General features: G+C 61.2%; 1 protein-coding gene across 3 annotated transcripts; it reads left to right on the plus strand.

Annotated features, from left to right (window-relative positions):
- The first annotated feature begins 985 nt into the window (after positions 1-985).
- TNFAIP8L1 (TNF alpha induced protein 8 like 1) lies at positions 986-14,037 on the plus strand. 3 transcript variants are annotated; one of them, XM_042928071.1, is made up of 2 exons: positions 986-1,111; positions 13,151-14,037. In XM_042928071.1, exon 2 carries the CDS (start codon positions 13,156-13,158, stop codon positions 13,714-13,716), a length of 561 nt encoding a protein of 186 aa, XP_042784005.1. In that variant the 5' UTR covers positions 986-1,111; positions 13,151-13,155; the 3' UTR covers positions 13,717-14,037. The 3 variants fall into 3 exon arrangements, with proteins under 3 accessions (XP_042784005.1, XP_042784006.1, XP_042784004.1); XM_042928072.1 differs by lacking the exon at positions 986-1,111 and adding an exon at positions 1,530-1,599; XM_042928070.1 differs by lacking the exon at positions 986-1,111 and adding an exon at positions 2,174-2,319.
- The last annotated feature ends 1,662 nt before the right edge of the window (positions 14,038-15,699 follow it).

A 15,699-nucleotide genomic window follows, 5' to 3' on the forward strand; every position in this document is an offset into this window, starting at 1 on the left:
TTTTTGCCTCATGAGCAAAAATCTGTGCCGGGGCTGTGTGTGTCCCATGTGGACACGGCAGGCGCTTCACAGACATGTGCTGTCTGGCCTCCCCTGACCACCCCTGGCCCTCGCTGGAACTGGGACCCAGAGCCGGGATGCGGGGAGGAAACCGAGCAGCAGGGGAGCTGGGAGCCGCTCCTGGGCCCAGTTCCCAGGACTCACAGCTGCATCCTCCTGGGGGGGGGGGCGGGGGGGCAGCTGGCCCAGCCACCTTACCCGCTGGCGGCCACGAGGCTCCAGTGTGCTCTGCCGGCTCATTCCCATGGAAATCGAGGCTGGATCTGGGAGTCCCCTGGTGGGGTTTCCAGGCTCCGTCCACCCAGCCACTGCCCCAAACCTCACCTGAGAATTTGCTTGAGCCCAGGAAGATTTATGTCCAACCTTGGGTCAGATTCAGCCCATCTGGGGCTACAGGAATCTACATTTTTTAAAGGGGCTCCCAGGTGATTCTGATAGAAAGGGTTCCTCAGGGACGTACTCTAAGAAACGTGCTTCGGCCCAAATTCCAATTACCCAGGTGGGTAAAGGGAGTCTCAAGGGAGTAAGCGGCTTGTCCGGAGCCAGAGTCGGCCTGTTTTTCTTTTTGCTTCTCTCAGTCTCTGTCTCCCCGCCCCCTCCCCACCGGGTCTCTCGCTGTTTTCGACTCAGGATCTCCTTCCTCTCCTTTCTTTGCCTCATTCGCCCCCGCCCCACGCCGCATCCGGCCCATTTCACGATTCCGGAGGAATCTCCCCGCAGCTGCTTGGCCCCGCCCCAGACCCCGCCCCTCCCGGCGGCTTTCTCCCATTGGCCTCTTCGTACGTCGCCGGCTCTGCCATTGGCTGAGCCTACGTCCTCCGCCCGCCCCCGCCGTCGGCCCCTCGTCGGGCCTTTCCGCGCGGGCGGGGACGGAGCGGGGAGGAGCCGCGGGGCGGGGCGACGGGGGCGGGGCCGAGCTCCCCGCCCCGCCCCGCCCGTCCAGTCCCTTCTCAGTCCTCCCGCGCGAGTCCCGCGGCCGCCGCAACGGCCCCTCGGGAGCGGCCTTACGGAGCCTCGACGGTCGGACCGACGGACAGGACCCGGAGAGTAGGTGAGCGAGCGATGCCGCGGCGCTCCGCACCTCGGGGGCCGTCTGGACGTCCTGTCTGTGTCGCCCCCATGCCCCTGCTCCTCCTGTCTGTATTCCTGCCTCTGTTTCTTCCTTTCCTTCGGTGTCCCTGTCACTCTGACTGTGTGGGGTGTAGGGGGAGGCAGACTGGGTGAACTGCGCTCCCTACCGTGGGGCTGTGCTCTGAGTCCAGCGTCCCCTCACCCGCATGGGGACTCTGATGGACTCTGCCCCTTTCACAGTGCAGGGTGCCAGGCGCTAGGGCCAGATTCCAGAGTCGGGAGGGCATTCCAGTGGTGGACAGCCTGGCCAAAGGTGTGACGATGGGCATGCGTGCGGCTTCTGACTGGTCCAGGCAGCTGGAAGAGTCATGGCCAGGCCCACCCAGGCTGGCCACCTGGGAGCTCCTCAGTGCCCTGAAGCTTTGGCCTCAGTTTTGTCAGCTGTGAATTGGGACTATAGCTGCCAAGGTAATTGGCGGGTGACCTGACCCATATCCGCACGCATCACCGCCTCCTCTATCCTGGGGGCGTTCTCCCGGAGGAGGGACAGTCGCAGCTGTAAACAGGCCTCCGAGGTTGCTTCCTGAGCATACCTGAGCCCAGCTTGGGGAGCTGAATGCCCGGGAGGGGGGGCACAGTGGGGTGAGGGCAGTTCAGCCTAGTGGTCGTAGGGTCTAGACCTTGGAATCAGAGGGATAGGTTCCCGCTCTGCCACTCACCTTTGTATCAGAAACCAGTGATTGGATTCTCTGAGCCTCAGTTTCCTGTCTGTAAAGTGGGAAGGACCACAGTTCCCTGGGGGAGAGGGCTGCTTCCAGGATTAAATGCAGGAATGTGTCTCCTCCTGGCCCTCCCTCTCTCCCCTTCACTCATTCGCTCTGCTCCAGCCTGACCAACCTCCACGTTCCTCCAACACGCCAGACGGGGCCCTGCCCCGGGGTCTCTGCCCGGGCTGTTCCTTCACGGCTGTGCCGGGTCCGTGGGCACCAATTTTAAAACATAACAAGTTGCCTAGATGGGCTGGGCCAGGGGACTGCCAGGCAAGGGCTGGGCAGCTGGGAGGAGCCTAGAGGGGCCGGCCCAGGGACGCCGTACCTATGGAAACCGGAACAAAGCCCCAGCCACACAAACACCTGGGCTGTGCTTTTCCCACTCGACAGGCCTGGTGGTCTGGGATGCTGGTGGTGGGTGAGTGCCCACGCCCCTGGGGTGGGGGGGGGAGTGCTCGAGGGGGGGCTTGAACCCTGCTCTGATGAAGGCCGGAGGTCCTTAAGCCAGTAGATGAGTCAGACAGGTGCAGATTGGAGGCCCCGTGATGTCCCCTCTGGCTGTGTGGCCTTGGGCAGGTCAGACGCCCCTCTGAACCTGTTTCCTCATCTGAGGCCTGGGGAGGAGAGGGGCCTTTCCTTGCTTGGTGATCCCATGTGGTGGGGTTTCAGAGGCTTCAGTGCCCCTGTCTGTCCCATGGGGCCAGGAGGGGGTGCCTGAGGACACAGCTCCAGCTGCTGTGGCGGAAAGGTCCCCGCCCAGAGGCAGATGCTGAATAATGACTGGAGGTTGTCCGGGCGCCGCCCCAGGGGTTAGAGACCTAGAGGTGGGGTCCTAGAGATGGACAGGCCAGGACCAGGCACCGGGGCGCCTCCCCTGGGCCCCCCACCACGAGATAACTCCCTGGGATCCCCCGCCTGAGCTTTCCTGGGAGCTCCTCTGGCTGAGCCCTTGGGATCTCCTAAGGCCCCATTCTCCGGGCCTCGATTTCCACTGCTAGCCAGTGGGGTAGTGGAATTTGGGGAGCATTTACCTGGGGGAGCCCCCCTCTAGAGGGGCTCGTGCTGTGCTGCTATGGGACCTTGGGCTGCCTCTGTCTCTCTCTGTGGGCCTTAGTTTCCCTCGCTGGACAGTGAGGGCCTCGTATGAGCTCCTGGACTTTATCCCTCCCTGGTGCTGGGAGGTCATTTATTCATTCGACAGGTTCTGAACACCTGCTGTGAGCCACAGCCTGGTGCAGGGCGCCGAGGACCCAGCACCGACCAAGGCCGAGCCGGTGCCCTCCCTCGCTTGGCTCTCAGATCGGACTTGGGGGATATGGGTGTTCATCCATCCAGAAATATCCTCATGCTTAATTGTAACTCTGCATGAAGATGACAGAGAGACAGACGGGCGGGGTGTGGAAGTCAGTTTAGGTGGGGGGTGCGGGAGGGACTCCTGACGAGGTGACGTGTGAGCTGAGGCCTGAACGGCAAGAAAGAAACAGGCACGTGGAGGCCTGGTGGGAAGGGCATTCCAGTCAGAGGACGCAACCCATGCAAAGGCCCTGGGGCAGGGCCAGGCCTGGAGTTCTGGAGGAATAGTGAGGAGGCCCAGGAGCACAGTGAGTGAGGGGAGGAGGGAGGAGGGGAGGGCAGCGAGGGGATGGAGTTGGAGGCAGGTCCCGAGCGGTCTTGTGGGCAAAGGGGACAACTTGGACTTTTACCCTGGCCGAGGACTGGGTCCTGACTCAGGTGCTCACGGGCGCCCCCCGGTGGCGGCTGCAGGGAGGCCTGATGGGGAGTTGTGAGAGCAGGATCCTGGGGAGGGGGGGCCCTGGGCTCAGGGGCCCAGCTCAGGCTGTGAAGAGGGGAGGCGGGGCTGCGTCCACATTCCTGCCACAGGACCCTGAAGCCTCCTCCACTTGCTGCTAAACACCTGCTTGGCCCGGGCCCCAGCCCGGCCTGGCCTTTCCTGCAGAGGGTGGGCCGTGGTCTCCCGACGCTCTTGCTTGGCCCCCAAGCTCTGCTTCAGCGGAAATCGGGCTCCCGCTGCCGCCAGCAGGTGGCCAAACCCCGCCCGTCCTTGGGGAGGCCACTCGAGGGCTCTGGAGAACCCGCTTTGAAAACCGTGGGTGCCCCCAGGCCCCTCAGACCAGAGATTCCTTTCTTCCTCTTGCCTTCCTTAAAACGGGCACGGAGTGTGAGGTCCGAGCGACGGTTGGTCAGAGCCCGACTCACTGGGTGCCCTCGTGTTGGCAGCGGGTATCGTGCGGGAACAGGGACGGCGGGGGCATTTGCTGCTGTGGACAGAGGCCTGGGGCCCCCGAGGCCACCGTGGGCCACCGCAGCCGGGGCTCGGAGACACGGGGTGGAGTGGCGGCCTGGCCCTGCTGAGCTGGCTCATGAATTATTAACACCCTTTGTGTGGGACATAAAGAATTCATGTGGTGGGGCCAGGGTGCCCGTGGACCAGGGGCCTGCGGCAGCTGGCTCGTCCCAGCCCGCGGGAGTCACTTGCCACCCGGTCAGGAATTTCACGGTCGGGTTGTTAAACACAGCCCTTATGAAAGACGACAGACTGTGACCCTACAGTTCAATACATTATGTTTTAATAATGTTTATTCTTTTTTTTTTTTTTTTTTTTTTTTTTTTATTTTTTATTTTTTTTTGGGACAGAGAGAGACAGAGCATGAACGGGGGAGGGGCAGAGAGAGAGGGAGACACAGAATCGGAAACAGGCTCCAGGCTCCGAGCCATCAGCCCAGAGCCCGACGCGGGGCTCGAACTCACAGACCGCGAGATCGTGACCTGGCTGAAGTCGGACGCTTAACCGACTGCGCCACCCAGGCGCCCCAATAATGTTTATTCTAACGGAGGTGTAGAATATTATTTGGCCATAAAAAGGAGCGAGGCGCCCACCCCCGCCCCCCCGCGGACGGGCCCCGAACACATGACGCTCAGGGAGGGAACCGGACACGAGAGGCCACACGGGGCGTGAGTCCGCGTGTGTGAAACGTCCAGAACAGGCTCCTCCACGGACAGGAAGGGGTTTCGTGGGGGCCAGGGATGGGGGGGTGACTGCTGATGGGGATGGGGCTTCTATTTAGGGTGATGGAATGTTCTGGAATTAGTGGTGATGGTTCCACAACTCTATGAAGGTATCAAAGCCGCTGAGTTTTACACTTTATTTTTTTTAAGTTAATTTATTTATTTTGAGAGAGAGAGAAAACAAGCAGGGGGTGGGGCGGGGAGGCGTCTGGGTGGCTCAGTCGGTTGAGCGTCAGACTTCGGCTCAGGTCACGATCTCAGGGTGTGTGGGTTCAAGCCCCGCGTCGGGCTCTGTGCTGACAGCTCGGAGCCTGGGGCCTGCTTCGGATGCTGTGTCTCCCTCTCTGCCCCTCTCCTGCTGGCTCGCTCTCTCTCTCTCTCTCTCTCAAAAATAAATGTAAAAAAAATGAAAAAGAAAACAAGCAGGGGAGGGGCAGAGAGAGGGAGAGACAGAGAATCCCAAGCAGGCTCCACACTGTCATTGCAGAGCCCGACGTGGGGCTCGATCCCACGAACTGTGAGATCGCCACCTGAGCCGAAATCAAGAGGTGGTAGCTTCCCTTACTGAACCACCCAGGTGCCCCTCACTTGTACACTCTAAGAGGGCGAAGTTTGGGGCCCCTGGCTGGTTCAGTCCGCAGAGCGCGTGACTCTTGATCTTGGGGTCGTGAGTCTGAGCCCCACGTTGGGTGTAGAGATTACTAAAAAAAAATAAATAAACCTCAAAAACTAAAGGGCGGATTTTATGGGATGTGAATCGTATGTTGATAAAACTTACAAAAAGCAAAGTCCTAGATAGTCATAAATCGTAACTTTCTAATTATTCTCCCGTCTCTTACTATAATCTGCGCTCTTGAAGCCACGTTTATCTGCCGTATGTGTTTGGGGGAAACGGTGAGCCCCCACATTCGCTCACGTCCAGTCGGAAGCTTGAAATTGGCCACGGTGGGGAAATTTACACCGCGGAAATTGGCAACTACCACAGATCGGGGTGTGATTTATTGTTCTGTCGGTCGTCTAGACCCGGGGTTGGCAAACTTTTTCCACGAAGGGCCCGGTAGTAAGTGTTTTCTGCTTCTTACGCTGTTGGGTCGCGTCCCGTGTATTCGCGGCTGCCGTTAGAGCGTCAAGACAGCCATAGGGAGCAGGGGAGCCCGTGGCTGCGGCCCTGTGCCAATAAAACTTTATTGATGCAAACAGGCGGTGGTTTGCCTTGGTTTGCCGCCTCCCGGTCTGACTCGAGAAAGCGGCACCGAACAAACCGTCGATGAGGAAAATTAAACTTAAGAGAGTGTCCCATCTGCGGCTGTGGCCTTGTGGGTAGCACCAAAGCCCCGAGCAGGCAGTCTCCTCCCCCTGTCGGAAAACGACCCGTCGGATTCGGCCCGGAACTTGCTCTCCCTGCTGATGGATGCGCGGAGCCCTCGTCCTCCCTGTTTCACGTTCGTCTGGCTTGTTCACCCGTGCCGGCCCCGCACGTGTTTGCCACGCACGCCCCTGGTTTCGCTGCCGAAACCAGTTGGGCAAAACCCATCGGGAGCATTTGGTGAGACTCGATCGGCTCTGCCGAGCCGGTAGAGTTTACTGTGTTTGCAAATCGTGGGGCGCACGTCCTTCATGTGGGGAGAAACATATGGGGGCACGTTTGTTTCTTCTGGAAAGCTGCTAACGGTTACGAAGCTTTCAGCGCGCGGCGAATGGGATGTCGCCTTCGCGGGGCACCTGTGGGGCAGTGAGGACGCCGGAAAGTTGGATCTCCTGCCCTGGGGCATCCCTGTCCCCCCCGCCCCCCACCTCCACATCCCTGTCGTCCCCCCGCCCAGGGTGTCGAACCAGAAACGTGTGGGGGCCGAGGGGCCCCCCGCAGTGGGACTGTGCCCTGGGCATGTGTGGGTGGGTTGTAGCGAGACCAGGTTGGACGGGGGACACCAGGGGTGAATGGTTTGCCACGTCAGGGAGAGCCTCTCGGAGCGGGGGGGGGGGGGGGGGGGGTTTCTCGAGGCTGAGAAGGCCCCCTACCCCCAACCCCGGAGGTGCCGCACACGCAGGGGCGGCGAGGGCATGGGCGAGGCTGAACCGACTGAGCCCCGGGGAGACTGGTGGACGGGGTCGTGGCCCGAGCGAGGGGGAGGTTGGCCCGGCTCCTGAGTCTGGGAACCGAGGGGGTCAGACAGAACAGGGGCCACTGGGGGGGACGGGTGTGTGCCCTGCACCTGCCCAGGGAGGCTCAGGTACAGTCCTGCCTCCGACCTTTGCGTCTGCAGGTTCAAGGTCGGCGTCGGTGGCCAGAGTGCAGGGCGTTTGGAGTGTCCATACTGGGGACGAGGGCAAAGCTTGGAGTCCAGAAGACAAAGTGGGGTTGGCAGAGGAGGACTGGGCTCTAGAGTGCCGGGGCAGGGCAAGAGTCAACAGAGCCGAGGACTCTGTACCTGGACACCCATTTCATAGATAGGAAAGCTGCCCCCAAGGGCATGGGGCCTGTGTGGAGTCCCAGTGGGGAGGGGTCGGGGCTGTGGGAGGACCTGGACGGTGGCCTTCACTCTCCTCGCTGCTCCTCTAACACACCAGGCACAGTCCTGCCCCAGGGCCTTTGCACTAGCTATGTCCTCTGCCTGGCTCACCTTTCCCCCAGACCTTGTCCTTCCAGGTCCCAGTTCCAGCAGCTCCACCTCTAGAGAGGCTTTCCTGACTACCCTGGCCAAGGTCACCTGCTGTCCCTGGCTGTCACCACCACCCCCTCCTCGGCCCCTCTCTCTCTCTCTGAAATTACCCTGTTTGTTTTGTGTTCGCTGGGTTCTGGTGTCTCTGCCTTCTGGCAAAGGAGATGCCTCTTGGGGGCCTTTTTGGAACTTTGGAGGGCTTTCTTTTTGCTTGTGATGATAACAGGATGTTCTGGCACTGGGGGGGGCGGCGGGCAGGGACCAGAGACACGAGGCAGCCAGCCACGTGCCTGGAGCAGCCCCCGGGCCCCCGCTTCCTAACGTTCTACCAAAACCATAAACCACTGAGTGAGGTTTTGCACGGTTTTATTTTATTTTTTAACTTAAAAAAATTTTTTTAAGTTTATTTATTTATTTTGAGAGAGAGAGAGAGAGAGAGGGGACGACTGGGGGAGGGGCAGAGAGAAGGAGAGAGAGAATCCCAAGCAGGTGCCACTCTGCTATCGTGCAGCCTGACTTAGAGCTCGATGTCACAAACCGTGAGATCGTGACCTGGGCCGAGACCGAGAGTTGGCTGCTTAACCGACTGAGCCAGCCAGGCGCCTGGTGGGGGCGCTCTCTGGTGGGAATTTGTAGCTACAAGGTCCCCGCGACGCCCCCTATGCCAACCTGTAAGAGACGCTCTGTCCTCAAGCGCGGGGGGGGGGGGGGGGGGGGGGGGGGGGGGGGGGGGGGGGCCCCGACCTTGCCAGGAGGGAATCCTTGTCGATCAGCCACGTATCCCCGGGGGCCCGCCGTGTGCCTGGCAAGGTGGAAGTGATTTACGGATCTCAACTCGTGCCACCCTTTTATTTGTGCCACAATATGGGCCAAATCCTGATAAATTTATTTAACATTTACAAAATGAGGCCTAAAGTGTATACAGGAAGGGGCACAGAGGTGTAAAATATATACACTTAATATATATATATATACACACACACATATATATAGGAAGTGTTTGGCTTGAGAAGATGTAATCCTCATATAAAATTCACTGCTTTAAAGTGTTCAACTTCCAGAATATTCCCTCTCCCCCAAATGAAGCCCCATCCCCATCAGCCATCACCCCCTCCCCAGCCCCTGACAACCACGAGCCCCCTTCCCGTCCCTGGACGAGCCCGTTCTGGGCGTTTCACACCCGCGCACTCACAGCCCGTGGGGCCTCTCGTGTCGGGTCCCCTCCCTGAGCGGCGAGTGTTCGGGTCCGTCCGCGGGCGCCTCGCTCCTGCTCGCGGCGCGAGTGACGTTCCAGTGCAATATTCCAGCACCCTGCGGACACGCCCTGTTTGTCCCTTCACCCGCTGACGGCCACTCGGGCCGACGCCACTCCTTGGCCACGTGAACCGCGCTGCCGTGCGCGTGCGCGTGCGCGGTCTGCATGGCCGTGCGTTCCCACGTCTTCTGGGCAGATGCCTGGGAGCGGAATTGCTGGGTCGTGGGGGTAAGTCTGTGGGTGTTTGAGGAGCTGCCGGAAAACCGGTTTACACAGCAGCTGCCCCGTTTCCCACTCCCACCAGCCGTGTCCGAGGGCCGTGGTGTCTCCGCACCCTTGCTGACGCTTGCCGTTGTCCGTTGCTGCGACGGCCGCCATCCTGGCGGGGAGGTGGGGGGTGGGGGGTGTGTGGGGGGGGTGAAGTCATCGTGATTTCCCTACTGGCCAGTGATGCTGAGCATCTTTTCAGCTGCTGGCTGGCCATTTATGGATCTTCTCTGGAGAGAGGTTAGAGAGAGAGAGACAGAGAGAGAGAGAGAGTGTGAGTGTGTGTGTGTGTGTGTGTGTGTGAGATCGAGATCTAATTCACATAACCATAAAACTTACCCTTTCAAAGTGTGCACCTTTATCACCATCTGTTTCATAGCCTTATTTATGTCAAAAAGATTTTATTTTTAAGTAATCTCTACACCCAAGGTGGGGCTCGAACTCACGACCCCAAGATCAAGAGTCGCACGCTCTCCCGACTGAGCCAGCTGGGTGCCCCCTCCCAAAGTATTTTGTGAGTGACAAGGTGGCTTGGCTCTAGAGGGCTGGAGTCCCCCGGAAGGCAGGGACGGGAGCTCTTTTGGTCATTCCAGTACCCCCAAGTGCCTGGGACACAGTTGGTGTTCCATAAATGCTCATACAGTGACCGAGTGAATGGTCCAGCCATGCCCTTGATCCTTTAGCAGGCTTTTTCAGCTTTGAGGACAGGGGTGCCCTGGCATTTGGTGATCAGGGACTGTGGACACTGACCGTCTGGTCCCCGAGCCCCTCGGCAGTCCCTGGGAAGCCCCCGCCCCAGAAGGGCTGATGTGGCCGTCTGGCCGCCTCCTGGCTTGCCCGCCCTCAGACCTGGGTGAGTGCACAGGAAGGAAGGCAGGCCGGGGTCTATTTTAGTCTGTGGCCCGCTCCCCTGGGACAGTAGTCATCTCCCTGTCTGGCTGCGTGGATGGGGGGTTCCTGGCAGAACAATGGCTCGGGGATGGGGGGGTCACGCAGCTGGGCTGGCCCAGGTGTCAGCGGGTCTGGGGACTGGCCGGAGGGGGTAGGGGTGTGGAGGCCGAGAGGGAGGCTCCCTTTTCCTTCTGGGCTCAGGAGGGAGGTCCTGCTGAGGGCCCAGCTCCCCTCCCGGCACATCCCACCTCAGGACTTGGCAGATTGGAGAGCCAAGGCCCAGAGACGGATGGAATTCTCCCGAGGGTCACACAGCGACTGAGATAGACCGCAAGACCAGGGCTCCAGGGCACTTAGGGTCAGGTACCTTGGCCTCATCCCTGGACCCGGGGAAAGGCCTTTTCCTCTCCGAGCCTCAGTTTGTTCATCTGTAAGCTGGGGAGACCGGACTCAAGACCTTGGGGTTTCTTCTCGTTTGCGTTCGCGGACGTCCTTTCCCTCATGCATTCAATGAACGCTTGCGGGGTGCCCGCTGTGTACCAGGCCCCGGGCTGACTGCTGGAGGCACAGTGTGGACAAGGGAGACCCAGTCCCGGCCTGCACCGTCAGGCCAGGGAGATGAGCAGTGAAACCGAAGCGTGCGAGGCCAAAATGGAGCACGCCAGGGCGCCACGGGAGCCGCCAGGCACCTGGCCCAGCCTGGGACATCCAGGAAGCCTTCCAGGAGGAGGTGACTGTGACGCTGAGATTTGGATGAGCAGTTTACAGGATGAGTAATAGGGAGAGGAGGGGCCCCGGTAGAGGGAACAGGACAGAACATTCTAGAGAAACGGATGGGAGGCATCGGGGAGGCACGGGCACCCCTTGTGCCAAGCTGCTCTTTTTCCAGAGAATCTGACAGAGAAGTAGGTGTGTGCATTCAGGGAGCTTGAATGGCGGAATTCTAGGCCGTGGCATCCAGCTTCTGGCCCAAGGGAAGCTTGCAGCTTGGGTGGGGGGGGGGGGCATTGGATTGACCACAACCTTCTGCCCTAGGACAGAGTTAGTTCTATCTTCCCCATTTTACAGATGGGGAAACTGAGGCACGGGGCGGTTATGTTGCTTGGCTAAGTGGTCAGGCCCTGGGGGGCTGGATCTGTGGCTGACACAGCTCCCGGCGCCCGAGAAACTCGGGTGATTTGCAGGCGTCAAGCAGGGAAGGCGGAGGAAGTTAGGCACGCAGAGGCGGGCGGTCAAGGGTATTGCTGTGTGGCCTTGGGGCAGTGGCTCAGGCTCTCTGAGCCTGTGTCATTTCTTCAACAAACTGGCAGCCAGCCTAATACCCGGCGGATATGAGGAAACGGTCACACGCTGCCGGCTCAGGGCCTGCCCCGTGGTGCTGAGTCAGCAGCACCCCTGCTCTGGCCCAGGCCCGCGTAGCCCCGGGCTCAGGTGACTGGTGTGGGGGGCAGGGAAGGCGGTCCAGTACTCGCCATGGCCTCCCTGACCTCTGAGGGCAGCGCAGGCGGAGGGGACTTCTCCCGGGGTGTGAGCTCGCACAAAGATGGTCTTTGTGGGGGCTCCGGGCTGAGTGGGCACCCACGGGGCATTCCTGGTCCGGCTGGCCTGGGGCGGGGGTGGGGGTGGCTTCGACCAGGGCCTGGGGCGATGGGTGAGGGCCGGAGGTGGCTCTCAGGCTCGCCTCATTCATTTTTCTGGAGTCTCCAAGGGCACAGCAGGTAAGGAATCAGGCCCCTTCCCTCCCCCGTGGGCTGGTGACAAGGGACGGTTGCGGAGTGAAGCCCGGGGCAGGGGCGGAGCAGTGATGGGGGACGGAGGGGCACTGTGTGGCCGTGCCTCACCGCGGGTTTGTTCGGGGACGGCTTCCTAGAGGAGACAGTATCGAAGCGGAGCTGAGGGATGAAACTTCGAGAAGAGGCCGGGGCTCAGGGGCCAGGGCTTTGGGGGGTGAATAGGAGTTTACCGGCAAAGATGCCGGGATCTGAATGGGGTGTGGGGCTTGGTCCTGGGACCCGTGTCCTCAGAAGAAAAGGGTCCATGCCCAGATGTGCAGCTTAGGAAGATTCTGGCGCTATAGGAAGGAGGCGGCTGGAGGGAGGCTCCAGAGCTTGGGGAATCCAGAAGTCTGACATGGAGACAGGTCCCTGTTCACCGAGGGCTGGACTGCCACGCCCCTTGCCACTGTCCCAGCCCAGGAAGGGTGGGAGCTGTCACAGGTCAGTGCTTCCATATCACAGGCGGTGTCGTTGGAGCAATGTTTCTAGAAACCTCGCTCGTGACCCCCCCCAGGCCCCACAGCCCAGGATGCTGCCCACGCCGGAGGCGGGCCTCGGGCCCTCTGCTGTAAACGCACAGGGCCAGTAAGGCTGCGGGATTGGGAACAACTGGGCTCCCCCACTCTGAACAGCCGGGGCCTGGGACCCCGTCTCACTGCACTGCAGGATGGGGGCGGGACCTCAGGGGCTTGGAATCCACCTGTCGCAACGCACCGTGAGGTCCTCCTCAACCCCGCGGCAAGGCTGGTGGGGGGCCCGCAAGCGGTGGCCTTCAGAACATCCTGCCCAGATGTCACCGTCATGCCTCAACTCTGTTGAGTGGACACCCTCCTTCTTTTTTTTTTTAATTATTTTTATTTTTTAGAGAGTGGGGAAAGGGTGTGAGAGAGAGAGAGGATCTTCCTCCGCTAGGCACGGAGCCTCGGGTGGGGCTCGATCCCCCGACCCCGAGACCATGACCTGAGCCCAAACGAAGAGTCACTCAACCGACCGTGCCACCCAGGTGCCCCGAGCATCAGAGTCTTGAGCTCAAGCCCCGCCTTGGGCACAGAGCTTCCTTAAACGGAGAAACAAAACGGCCCCGGCAGTGCCCCTCCGCCCGCTTTCTCGCCTGTCGCTTCCTCCGGGAGGCCTGCCTGTGCCCGGCAGCTCTGGGGAGCCCACGCCGTGGCATCGCGTGGCTCCCGGTCGCGGCCGACGTGCCCCCGCCCTGCACCCAGTCGTGTGCCTCGCAGCGGGCTCGTGGGTTGGCGGGCTCGGGCCCATTTCACAGACTGGGATGACGCGGTAGCACCCCACAGGGGCCCTCCGGGAAGGCCCCCGGAAGTCGACGGGCCGCGGGGACTGACGACCCTCTGCCTCTCCCCCTGGCAGGGCGGATGGACACGTTCAGCACCAAGAGCCTGGCCCTGCAGGCGCAGAAGAAGCTGCTGGGCAAGATGGCGTCCAAGGCCACGGTGGCCGTGTTCATCGACGACGCGAGCGGCGAGGTGCTGGACGAGCTGTACCGCGCCACCAAGGAGTTCACCCGCAGCCGCAAGGAGGCCCAGAGGATGGTCAAGAACCTGGTCAAGGTGGCCGTGAAGCTGGGCGTCCTGCTCCGCGGCGGCCAGCTGGGCGGCGAGGAGCTGGCGCTGCTGCAGCGCTTCCGCCAGGGGGCGCGCCGCCTCGCCATGACGGCCGTCAGCTTCCACCAGGTGGACTTCACCTTCGACCGGCGCGTGCTGGCCGCCGGCCTGCACGAGTGCCGGGACCTGCTGCACCAGGCCGTGGGCGCGCACCTGACCGCCAAGTCCCACGGCCGCATCAACCACGTCTTCGGCCACTTGGCCGACTGCGACTTCCTGGCCGCGCTCTACGGCCCCACCGAGCCCTACCGCTCGCACCTGCGCCGGATCTGCGAGGGCCTCACCCGGATGCTGGACGAGGACAGCATATGACCTCCGGCCCGGGGTTTCCTGAGGGGGGAGGGGGGGTGGGGGTCGTTCTGGAACCTCTTTTCTCCCGCCCGATTCTGGCCAAATCCCCGGGACAGGCACCCGTCCCCCCCGAGAGGATGCTGATCCGCTGGAGGCAGCGGTTTTAAGGACTCTGGTCGCCTCTCCTCCCGCACCGCCTCAACAGCAGAAGAGCTCAGCCTGCGGGGGCGCGGCCTCCCCACGCACCCCGAGGCTGCTGCCCACCCAGGCCTGCCTGACCTGACCCCCAGCACCCCCACACTCCCTCGATGCTTCTGAAGGCTGGCACCTGCCACCTCGTCATGTTAACGATGTTGCCTGTTCCTTCCGACAGGGTCGTGGTGAACGGGAAGAAAGGGAGTGTTGTGGGGGTGAGCTGCAGCTCCCCAAATTCTTTGGTTGAAGTTCTAGCCCCCAGAACCTCTGCGCCCTTGTTTGGAAATAGGGTCCTCGCGGATGGAATCAGTTGAGGTCACGCTGGAGTGGGGGTGGGCCCCTGATGCAGCGTGACTGGTGTCCTCGTAAGGGGACGTTCAGACAGAGAAGGCCGTGTGAAGGTGGGGGCAGACTCTGGATGGCTGGGTCTACCAGCCAGGACTGCCAGCAGCCTCCAGAAGCTGGGAGAGCCGCCTGAACGGCCTTCGGAAGGAACCGGCCCAAGGGACACCTTGACTGCAGACTCCCGCCTCCGCCTCCAGGGCTAGGAGGGCACAGGTTCCCGCTCTTGCCCTGGGGGTCGCGCGCAGGCAGCCAGGAGAGCGCTGGGGGGGGGGGGGGGGGGCTGTGGGCGAGGATGCCTCCATTTGGTCGGGATCGCTGCCCTGACTCCCACGCGGGAGGGGACGGAGCGTGCCCCTTGCTCGGGGCTCAAGGGGAAAGCCATCGGAGATGCGCGCCCGTTTAAAACTGGTTATTTCACTTGTGGTTGGCGGCAGGTGTTTTCCCAAGACCTCCGAGAGCAAAGCTCAGCCAATTTTGGCTTTGGCGACACCCCCGGAAGACGCGCCACTCTCACCTCGGGGCACAGATGGGCACGTGGGGTGTGGGGGTGAATCTGTGACTTCTGTGTGTCGGAAGGGGACTCGCGTTTTAACAGGCCGCAGAACGCTCTACAGGCCGGCCCCCTGACGCGCCGGGAAGGTTACTGTGGGCGCCCGCGGGGAGGAGGAAAATGACGTCCCGTGACCGTTGTTTGCAGAGCCAGGTCTGTTGGGCAAAGCCTTCACACGGGAGGCCTGCAGGCCTTTTTAGGCCAGAAGATGGGTTTGGTTGACTCCGTCCATCGTTCGAGACGTTTGGCATTAGTTAAAAACAAGGAAGTTACACGTACCAATCTAGGTTTGGAGTTTTCTCGAAAACTTGGCCTGAGCCTGCACTGCCTGCTGGTGAGGCCGCATGGGCGCGGCCCCCCTGGCCTGCCACAGTCCCCACCTGGCCCTTTCACCCACCCTCCCCCGACCCCGGCCTGCTGCAACGGCCCACAAGACATTACAGCCCCAGATGCAGGGTGGCCTTTCTGTGGTTTTTCCCTGAAAAAGCCCAAGGTCTCTTGCCCAAGAGCCACTGTTCCCACCTCTGCCCCAGCCCTCGAAGGCAAACCTGTCCTCCCATCTTCCGTCGGGAGACACTTCACGTTCAAGAAGGAACGCGCATTCTGAGTACCCGAGAAGCCCCCCATGAGAGCCTTTGTCCTCGGCTTTGCACGCGGACTCCATCAACCAACGTGCATAACGCTTCGTACTTGGGCCCTGCTGGGCTGTCCAGCCTGCCTTGACTCTTTCCATAAATCTGAGATTTAATTTAGAAAAACCAAAGAGCACGACACGGCTCTCTAAATAAAAGCACCCATCTTCGGTCGGCATTACGTGCAACTGGCGACTGAATCACTGGGGCTGACCGCTTTCTCCTGTCCTCCCGGGGCTCGGGGCTTTTGCCTTTCAAGTCGAGCTTGCGTGTAACGTCACC

Source organism: Panthera leo, chromosome A2 (assembly GCF_018350215.1).
Source record: "Panthera leo isolate Ple1 chromosome A2, P.leo_Ple1_pat1.1, whole genome shotgun sequence".
Classification (NCBI taxonomy): domain Eukaryota; kingdom Metazoa; phylum Chordata; class Mammalia; order Carnivora; family Felidae; genus Panthera; species Panthera leo.